At 39.4% G+C, this 10790-nt stretch overlaps 1 protein-coding gene across 1 annotated transcript; it reads right to left on the reverse strand.

The window, feature by feature from the left end:
* Positions 1–1180: 1180 nt before the first annotated feature.
* pnrc2 (proline-rich nuclear receptor coactivator 2) lies at positions 1181–2962 on the reverse strand. The gene is made up of 3 exons (XM_085802374.1): positions 2766–2962; positions 2006–2224; positions 1181–1709 (listed from the first exon to the last, which is right to left on the reverse strand). The coding sequence occupies exon 3, from the start codon at positions 1684–1686 to the stop codon at positions 1216–1218; it is 471 nt and encodes a 156-aa protein (XP_085658500.1). The 5' UTR covers positions 1687–1709; positions 2006–2224; positions 2766–2962; the 3' UTR covers positions 1181–1215.
* Between the last annotated feature and the right edge of the window lie 7828 nt (positions 2963–10790).

The following is a 10790-nucleotide window of genomic DNA, read 5'->3' on the forward strand; positions in this document are numbered from 1 at the left end:
CCTCCTGCCCCATGTGGAGTCCCAAGGGCCACTTCACTTCAGAAACTATCTTAAGCTCTGCCTTACCTTTGCTTTCAAATGCATGCAGCCAACAGGACCATATCATGTGATTCAGAGAGTGAAACTCAATAGTCCCACATCTAAACCTGGCCCTCTTCCGCATGTTCAAGCTGCAGCACTATCCTGAATAGGCAGAGACTATGGAGCAATAACAGTGCTGATTGGAACAGATGACTAGTTAAGAAGTTAGCCCGGGGGACTCCAACCCATTCACCACTTTGGCTGACAAGGTCCAAGTGACAATGCCAAAGCCAACCACGCATAGATGATGTCTAGAGAAAGGAAAAAAATTACCGCAAAAACATTGCTTTGGTTACACACAGCACTTCATACATGTTTTTAAACCACAACAAAAAGGACTTGTACAAAATAATGCTATGATAGAGTGTTATGGGTCTTGGACACGATCGACTCCTATAGTGCATGTGCGCACAGCGCAATAAAAAAGGTACAGGAGTTGACATGCCAAGGCCCGTGTGCCATGGTCTCTTTTTACCCTTCACTTTGAGGTTATACTTTGACCTGTACTTACTGACTACAGCTTATCATCTACAGTAAGTTCGTTTTTTCCCTGCAGAATTGCAGTTGAATGTCTTTTCTGACCCAAACAAGGAACAAAAACATAAGAAAAAGTGATGGGCTCTTGTCATTAAATGCTACAAAGGTGAGTTTGCTTTAGCACCTGAAGCTTCAGAAGGGACTCCCAAAAGGATTGCCATAAAATGTATGTAAATAAAAAGCTAGTCTGTCCAGAGAAATGGACTGTAAAACGGATTGGATCTTACCTGGCCTATTCTATAAACCTTGTTTGGAAAAGAAAATACACTCATCTGCTTTAACAGCCAACATTTAAAAAGAACAAAACAAAAAGTACAAAGGATATCCAGTTTCTCATTCGTCACAGACTCCGCTAAAGGCATCACCGACCAACAAGGCTGCAGGGCTGTAATATTTCCAAATATTGGTTTAAAAAGGGTGTAAACATCAGAAGCAAAACATTGCTGCAAATGCCTCCTAACCTTTAAGGTAGTCAATCTTAAAAAACAGCTAAAAGTATTACAGCACTGCGGTGTTCCTGGTGGGTGGGTGCCTTCAACAGAGTCCCAGTTCATGCATTGGCTTTGTTTTTTTAACTATCAAGTGTGGGTATCCCTCTCAGGCCTGCACTTTAAGTAGGCTTTTGAGCTGGAAGGCCATCATCTCCCGGTTGTCACAGGAGCCTATTGGGAAGGACACCCAGTGACTAGGGGGTTTGGGCAAAACGCTGGGTGAGGGTGGCTCACTGAACTTGGGCCCCGCGTAGCTTGGACTTCCCTGGGTTGCCAGGAGCGTGTTGAGGTGAGACACTGCACCCTCCCAGTTCTGATCATAGTTGGTGGCAAAACGGACAGAAGCATTTTTCTCTGCAGACGCGGCCTGCCGCGCCTCTGGAGACCTGTGGTAGGCTGTGCCCTTGTCACTCCGGCGGTGGCCATGATGGTGAAGGCCCACTGCCCCTCCTGCAGATACTGCTGCTGCATTCTGGTCACGGCTTCTCTGCTTAGCCCGGCCAAGTTGATGGTTCTTCTTAGGCAAAGGGCGCTCGGGGTGGGAAACTGGAATGTTGTACCTCTCTCCACCTCCCATACTGCTTTTGCACTAGGTGTCACCTACAAGAAAATATTAATTAACACACTGCAAACCTCGGCATTAATTATGATACATGCACTGAAATGATATGCTGTTTAGTCCCTATGGACCTCTGGATTGTGTCCTTAATAAAGTATTATTATATTATATCTGCATAAATTTAACAAAAAGGCTTCTGCCTTGACTGTACGCATACTACGTGTACACTTGCACCGCTTGAATGAAAACAAGCACAGGGGGCTACGTGCGGGAACACCAGACAGTCCTGCGTCGCCCCTCCCCCACACACAGAGCCCGGAGCAAAACAACTGCTCACCTCTTTGTTGTCAGAAAGTTGATGAAGCCGATATCTCTCTTCAATCTTTCGCCTCCAATCGGGCCCCAGGTCCTCGAAGTAGTTTTCTCTCTACTTCTCGCTGCACTTTTATGTCCAGCAAGGTCTGAAGTTTTCATGTGCCAATGAGCGTTGTTTTCACGTGAAGCCGAGCTGAACATCAATTCACCTCGGCACACGAAGCTACAAGAAGCCTTAGACCTATCGGGTTGAAGATGGAAATATCAGTTAGAGCTGCACTATGCAAAGTACACACCACAAATCATCGCTGTCCGCAATATTTTGTGTTATTCCGTCGAGTGAGAGCGTTTATTTTCTCTGCGAGGCGGGGTGGCGTATTTTCGAGTGCGTCATCACATCCTGTCCAACAAAAATACATCAATACGTGGCAAAATACCTGCTAAATGTCTTCTCGCATGAGCAATATCAGCATATAAGAGTATAACTGCTGGCAAGTATCATAACAATACGTTGCATAAGCAAACAGTGACGTTTTCCCACTTGTACTTGCGCTTCAAGCTAGGCTTAACTGCAGTCCCTTTGTCCTGACCAAAAGGCTTAGCCGACATTTTTTAGTACATAAACCGAATTGATTTTAACCGCTTCGAACGATTTCTACTGATTACTGCTACTGGTTAAATAAATTACTGTTACACTATCTGGGTCACTCTACTTTTGGCACGAAACCAAAACAAAGAAAGAGTGCTCAATATGGCGACGAGGCAAAAACGGCTTCACTTACCGACTTCTTCAGGCTCGGTTGTTGAAGCCTTTCGTCAGAAGAAATATATGACAATAGCCTCTGGAAATCTCCCTGCGGACTCTGTAGGAAGTACAGCAAGCTATATTTCCTACAAATCCGTCACCCTCGGGTGTTATGTGGTGGTCACAGTGGCCGCAAACAAACGCCACTTCTCTCTCCCGACTCCTCTCGATTGCAACAAAATGGAATCTACAGCGCAGATATGTAGCTGCTTCTAGCGGAGAGCGCACCAATCACATGCCGAGTTCGAACCGAACGACCAATCAGCGACGAGACAGGCAGACGCAGTCACGCTTGTTGCCAGACGAGTGACGTCAATCGCCAACCCACCGCTCCTGTCCTTTGTTGGGCTGTGTGTACTGACCGAGAGAAGTGAGATATTGAAAGAAAACAACCACTTTCGATCGGCGAAAACCAACAATTTCCAAATAATGGTACATGGGAAAATACGCTAACGTTACATAAGACACAGTATTAAGGTTTATATTAACATTAAAGGTAGGTTGGTGTTATGTAATGAAATTCCTCTTTGAAATTACAGGTAAACAAGTCCGTAATTCAAAAGTATTGAAGTCCTCGGACTTTTTTGAGGACGAGGGAACGGGTTTTTCATGGCATACTTACTATTACCGCAAATGAAACCTGTTTTCTGGGTTGAACTTTATGGTTGAAACAGCTGCAACAGGCTGTAATGTTAACAGCTCGTCTGTAAGCCGCCCATCCCCCACAGCCTCTGTCGTCATAGCTAAATCAAAACCTTTTTACTAAAGCTGGTGATTTAACCCCACTAATTTAGGATAACTAGCTAGTTTCACCCAAGTTATGTAATGAGTGAAGCTGTAGTGTAGCTACAATGTGAGGTGCTTATTTTGTATTTTACTTGAGTAGGCTATACGTGTCCATTTACAACATTGTTTAGATGCCTAAGAGTTGGCAGCTAGTTCCTCTTAGTAGTAATGAACTAACTTTGTCTCAGATTTGTAGCCTATTGTAACAATAGCTACTTAGGCCTACTAAACTGTCTTATCGTTACTAAATTTGCTGTCTATATATCTATAGCCTACTTTTATATCAGTAAGATTTTTAATACATGCTTTTAATTTTAGCTATTTTAAAATTGTGGTGTGTTGCTTACTACTCCCCATCCCCACTGTTTGGCCCTTGTATCATTTGCCTACTGTTGGAAGAATAGTGACATTTAAATAGAAAAAGGTAGACTTCTTTTCCTGACATTAGATCAATTTTCAAATCAATAATATTACTTACACATCTGTGCCATTCAGTGTGATACAAAGATCCAACTCAGAGTAAATACATAGGCTAGTAAAGTAAAATAAATTTACTGTAGTTATAAATCTGTACCAACATGTGGCTGAGCTGAGTGTAATTGAGTGGGAACCTTCCTTCCCCCGATGTTTTGTTGAGTTAACCTAGTGCTACAACACCTCATGGTTTACAGGGGACTCCTGCGTCCTTGAGAGCAGATGTATGGGGTTACTAAGAAGAACAAAAGCTTGGGTGGTAATGTTAAAAATAATTATTACCTTTCACTCTGGAGATAGGCTGAACCTGTTTCAATTATGTTTAACCTGTCCTTTTACTTTTGTGTCATTTCTCTGGAGTTGTTGTTTGTCCACTCCACATCATTATTATTATTTTATGTAAGTGTTTTCTCCTTCTCCTTCTTCTTTTTTTTTTTTTTTTACAGAAGCAACTTACTTAACTCTCATGGCTTTATGGACATTATCAGTAGTTTTTGTGTTGTAAAGTCTTCTAGTAGGTTTTATAGGAGTCTGCTGGTCCAGTTTTGAAGGATTCAAAAACAACTATGACTGATTAACTAAGATCAGAGTCCATGGCCAGTGTTCCTTACCTTGTATTAAGGCTGGGTTTTAAAAGAGTTGCACAACACAGTGTGTCAGCCAGTCCTCTCAGCTAAAGGCCATGGAAGGACACACCCCAAAGCAACATGTGAAGGGGGCTGTGCCGATCAGCTATCTATGTATGGAAAGTAGGTCACGTAGGCTTCTGTAGGTTGTACAGAATGTAGGAGATGTACAACTTTCCATATATGACTGTTTGCAAAAGCTTGGAATGTAAACATGTAACAGATAAAAGGCCACCATGGAAAGTTGGATAGGAACACATTAAAAACAACAGTGGTCAGGCTCATTCTTTCTCTAGAGCACACAGATAATCAGACACCTTCTCCTGGTCCCTCTTTCTCTGACTCACTGGCCATTTGTAATTGCTTTGGGGTGTAAGAAGTCAAAAGGAAATGATAAAAGGAGTTCCACATGAATTTCAATAGCCTGAAATGTGTTGTGAAACACACCCACATAGTGACGTTGGAAAGGACAGAAGCAGAAATGGTTTCACACCACTCAGCAAATACGCAAACGATTGCACTACCAAAGACATTTGAATAAAATCTTTTCTTCATTGTCAAGTTTGGTTTGGTGGGGCATGTGAATATGCTCATGCAAGGAACATCCACTTTGAATAATATACAAACTCATCTAAAAATCAGATGTCAAAATCGGGTTTTAAAACAAAACATTAAACCTTCAGCTGACAGACAGGCAACACAAATACAAATCCACAGCCAATACCCCTTATTGGCTGTGGATTTGTATTTGTGTTGCCTGTCTGTCAGCTGAAGGTTTAATGCCATATGACTGCAGAGAAAATAAGGAAAAATTAAACATTGAACATGAACATTTGAAAATAAACACTGATGTTTAAAGACTATCAATTGTGTTTTAAACATGAAAAAAGAAAACTCATTATCGCACGTCTCATAATATATCAGTTCCTATAAGAATAAAGGAACCTCAGTCTTTTTTACTGGCCTACAGCACAGTGATAAAGTTGTTGAATCATTTACTCAACTCATTTACTGAGGTGCTGAGATGTCTGGTCTGTCTCTAACCAAAGATCCTTTATTTTGAAATTTCCAAACAACACACGCCTTGTGCTCTTTGGTAGAGGAGCAGTGAAGAGCTATGAGAAAACTCACATTACATCAGACCAAACAGGACCTTGGCCAATACTGAGGACATGTTTTTAAGATTTTTGGCACTTTATTCCTCTATTTTAGACACTAGGTTTTACTGCGGAAAAAAGCCTGCCAAAAGCAGGGCCTTCATGTGGTGGTGGTGGTGGTGGCTTAAAAAGAAGATAGCTATTTATATTATGGGTCTGAAATGTCCTCAGGCATTCTCCAGAGAGAACAATGTAATCTGATCCTAATTAGAGTAAATAAACAATGCCTTAAGTCTTTTCCCTTATAGTTGTCTCCATTAACATATGCTTATTTTTGTATGTCCTTAGTATTACTGTTCTTCTTAAATATTGTGTAAAATATAATTGAACCAATACAACTGAGCAAATACAATTATTAAAATACCAGAAAATCCAAATTTACTTGGGACTTGGACATATGACAGAATTTTACAAAATCCTCCTACCCTAAATGTTGCTTTAAACTGTAACTGATGAATGAGGAAAGCTAAAACATCAAGTCTTGTACTAGTTCCCTACAGTTATCAATGTACAATAAAGGTTAAAAGAAAGTTTGAGTGTCTTTCATTGTGACTCTTTATATTTTCATGTTTTTATTTACTTTTGTGAATTCCTTACGTGTTAATTTTAGAGTTACATTATTTATGATTCCAAACATTGCAGTAAAGTAAATAACTGAGCATTATTAATTAAATCATTTAGTATCAAATAATTGGATCAGTGCTTTTCGATGATCTGATACTGCTCATTGGAGGTCTGGCGATCTGGAAATGAGGAGAGGAAATTTGATTAATGGATTCAGCCTGAATCAATCTGAAGCAGCAAAGTGTGTGCCCTGATGTTTGTGTCCAGGGTGATATCTAAAAAGGGATTGTGTAACAGGATGATGCAATTCAGCTGATAATTGAATATTTCAGGCCTCATTCTGCTCTGGTGTGCTGCACCTGGTCAGACAATGACTGAGAAGAAATCTTATTGAAGCTGTGCTGTCTGCGCCTAATCACATTTCCTGCCTTCTGGTCTGCATGGATCTATCATGTCAGAGGGGACATTGGCCACTGCACCAGATATCACTGTCTTATTTCAGGACCAGTTGTTCTCTATTTTTTGCATTTCAAATCAATAATGTACTTGGATAATGTCTCAATATAATTATGTCAAGGCATATCTTTTTGACCTATTTTCTTGTCATGTAATTTGAAATATTTGTAAGTCCCAGTTACTCTGTTGTTCAGCAACTGTTCTTAAATTGAGAGGCTAAAGTAGGTTGCTCATTTATCTCAGAATGCCTCCGGTATGTGATTTTTGTGACCTGATTAAATAGTTATTGAAGTATTATACTTTATTTTTACCAGAGGACCATAAACTAAATTAAATGACCTTAATTGCAGAGCAGACTGTAGGACAAAATACTGGTGGACCTTTTAGCTCACACCATCTCTATGATACACCCTGGCCATGGCATAGAAACCTCTGATCGGCTGTCCACTAATTCAGTGTTGCCTAGCGTTGCCCCCTACTGTACTATGACAAGTATTGCATTCTGGCTTGTAAACTGTGGTTTCAGTCATGTCTGGTGCACCAACACCAATGTGGGCTTGCTTTACAGACCTCTGTATCTGTCTTTCTTTTTCATTTCTTTTTAAAGATACAGACCTCTGTATCTAAGGGGGGTTAAGAGATGGTCACTTGACAATGTGATTTTGTGAAAATTTGATACTGTATCATCTATCAGTCCTCTTTGGGACTTTAAACAAGAACAGACACTGTGTGTTTTCTAAAATGGAAGCAGGAGCCTATAATATATCTAACTTTTAATCCACCTTCTCCCCCTCATGTTTCATACCTATGTGTGCTGGTATATCAAACAGCAATCTCCAATCCAGTGTATTTTTCTAGTCTACTGATGCACTTGTATAATATATGTAAAAAACAAACAACAACAACAAAAAATGATTTAACGTGAAAGCTACAATGTTATTGTCAGTTTGGATTTTATAAATTGGTGAAAATAGTGCGAGTGGGGCTCCTCGTTATGCCTGGATCCAGGCTTAAACATGTCTGACTCTGTCAAATTTTAAATATCCCACTGAACAAATGAGTGAATGAAAGAATAAAACACATTGATTTCAGAATCAACATAAGAGTGAGAAATTGTGATAGTGAAAAAATGAAATGTCACTGTCTCTCTATTACAAAACAACTATTACATCGTCTACACTAATGCATACACTCACGAGCTTTGAACTAACGAAGCGGACATGATTAAAACACCCTTTTTATTATCCTCTCAGTGCTCCCATGCAGAGAAGGAAAGCAATTAAGGTGTTCTTGCAATCCCTCAAGCAAAGTGATTTCAAAATAGCATAAACCTTGTCATCCTACAATGAAAGGGTGTGTATGTGCAAACATGCATGCGTATGTGATGGTAGATACTGTCTGTTACTGTAAATGAAGATGGAAGATGGTGGAAAGTAATTAGCAAAAGAGGTGGAAGGAAAAACTGTTGCTGCACAAACAGAAATAATCCAATAGCAAGACGTCTAATGCTGAGTGGGGAAAAATAGCCCGTAATAAGGTTATGAATTTAAGAATGGGAGATCAAGTATGACAAGATAATTGCAGTAATGAATTCATACTCAATCCATAGTTTTTTAAAAACTTAATGTAGGCTATGGTGTGTTTTTTCCACCTTATTTATTGACATGTTTTTTTCACACCTAGCATCCAACACCCTAGTACCATGTCTAAGTGCTCTCCTCTCCAGAGTCCATGACCTTGTGTGTTTGAAACACATGCAATTGAAGGACACAACACTCAGGGATGCATGATCATTTTTCTCAATGGAGATGTTTGATTTGACAAATCCACTATGGTGTGGATTTGTGATGGATATACAGTAGCTGATATATAACCACACAGATCAAGAAAAGGCAGAGCTCATACTTGAATTTTACACCCAGCTGTGGTCATAACACTTCAAAAGTGCATTATTTGTCGTCTGTTATCCCCCTCTCTGTGTGTTTTCTCTGTTGCCTCCCCTCCCTCTCCTGCAATCTCTCTCTCTCTCTCTCTCTCTCTTCTTTCACTACAGCCAGCCGCCATATCTTCTCTTGCTCAGCAGTCTGTGGTTGCACTGAAGCTGAGAGACAGGAAATCAGCTCATTTAAATCATAAAAGAGAATAAGGTAAGCTCCTAAAGGTTTTTGTTTCAGTAAGGGTTTAAATTTTGACCTGCTGTTGGGATGATGCATCTTTGCAAATACTATTCAGAGATGTTTTTAGAAGTTTTAGTAAAGTATTTGTGTAATACGTTTGACCTTTTTCACAGTGCATCTTTTTCTCTTGCTACAACAAAACCAGAAATGTCCTCAGTAACTATTACTTAGGCCACAATGACTTCTGAAATTTTGAAACAATGTGGCGTGGTGCAACAGTGACACAAGGGATTATTGCCACATCATATTTCAGTGTACATGCTGCCACGTATGTAACTAAAATGGATTGTCAATATGTTTTTATTATTATAAAACAAGTTTTCTGTATGCGCTGTGGTTGCTATTTTTATGAGAATTATGAAAAAACAGAACAGTGTGCCAATGCACAAGGGAGAAAAGGAGAAAGCCTGAGGTGGTGTAATATCCACAGTGCACCCTTATGGCTCATAGTAGAATTGAGAAATATTGTCTCTTGGGTAAATGAGGGGGCAATTTATTTGAAAAATAGAAATAATGCTCACTGGAAATAGGATACACTAGGGTATGAAGGGCACAGTGACCTGACTGGGTGAAAACATTCCCTTTAGTCTACTGCCCAGGAGAGTAATCTCGCTGCATTATTTAATTACTTTCCTTGATCAATTTTCATGTAGTGTGACAAAATTTTCACATCATTACCCAGCTTCTCCAGAAACCCCTTCTTCCTGGGTAATTTCAGTGTGTTTTTTACGTTTGCATGTAAAAAAAAGAAAGAAAAAAAAGAAGAAGTTTAAGCCGATCTGTGCAAACCGTTATAGGTGGCCACTCCAGTTTATAACAGCATTATTTACTTTAATCACATCCTCTAACAGCAGCCTCCCACTGAGTCTAATCTATAAATTGCATACAGGTGATGCACTTACAGCAGATTGTTCAATTCAGTGGTGACCTTCACCCACTATTACCATTGACTACCCTGTTAAAATACAATCCTACCTAATTCCATAAGGGGGCAGTCTTCATCCTATCAAATTTGATAACATTTAGAAGGACTTATAGCAACAGTATGTACAAAGAAAGTAAACCTAGACAAATAAATAGAGTTCCATTGCAATTTCAAATGCAAGCTGCTACTAATTCAAACAAAATTGGGAAATTATACAGAAACGAATCATTCAAAATTCACAACAGAGATTTAAATTTTGATTTGAAAATGGCTGATCATCAAAAATGGTTAGCTCTGGCTTTGGCTCCAATAAGCTGACTATTTCCTTCACATAAAAAGTATAAGAAACATATGCTTATGCTATTTTAAAAATAATAACAGTAGGGATCACATTGAAAACACTTTGACCTAGTTGCATTATTTCCCCCCATAATGTAATATACTACATAAGAAAGTTGTAGGACGTCATGGCTTGCCAGGCATTTTGAAATGTCCAATATAGTCATCAGCTGACACCATAATGACCATTGTCTGTTTGCCCTGACCCCCAAATGACTTGCTGTCTTGACTCACAAATGCTAATGTTCCTTTTAAGCACCAAGTTCAATATTGACAAAGAGAAAAAGTAATCACATTTTCTACTTAACCACATCAACCACCAGTTTTTTTCTTGACAGGAAGTTTCTTGTCTTTTTCCACTTCAAGCAAAAACCCCAATTGGGTGAAGGTTCGTTATCAGTAAAATATTAAGATTTCAAAGCAATGTTCCAAGAAATAATCTTGTTTATAGCAGTTAGGCTACTGTAAAAATGGAAATTTAAGGATAAAAAAAGTTTT

Source organism: Trachurus japonicus, chromosome 16 (assembly GCF_045865225.1).
Source record: "Trachurus japonicus isolate A0001 chromosome 16, Traja_1.0".
NCBI lineage: Eukaryota > Metazoa > Chordata > Actinopteri > Carangiformes > Carangidae > Trachurus > Trachurus japonicus.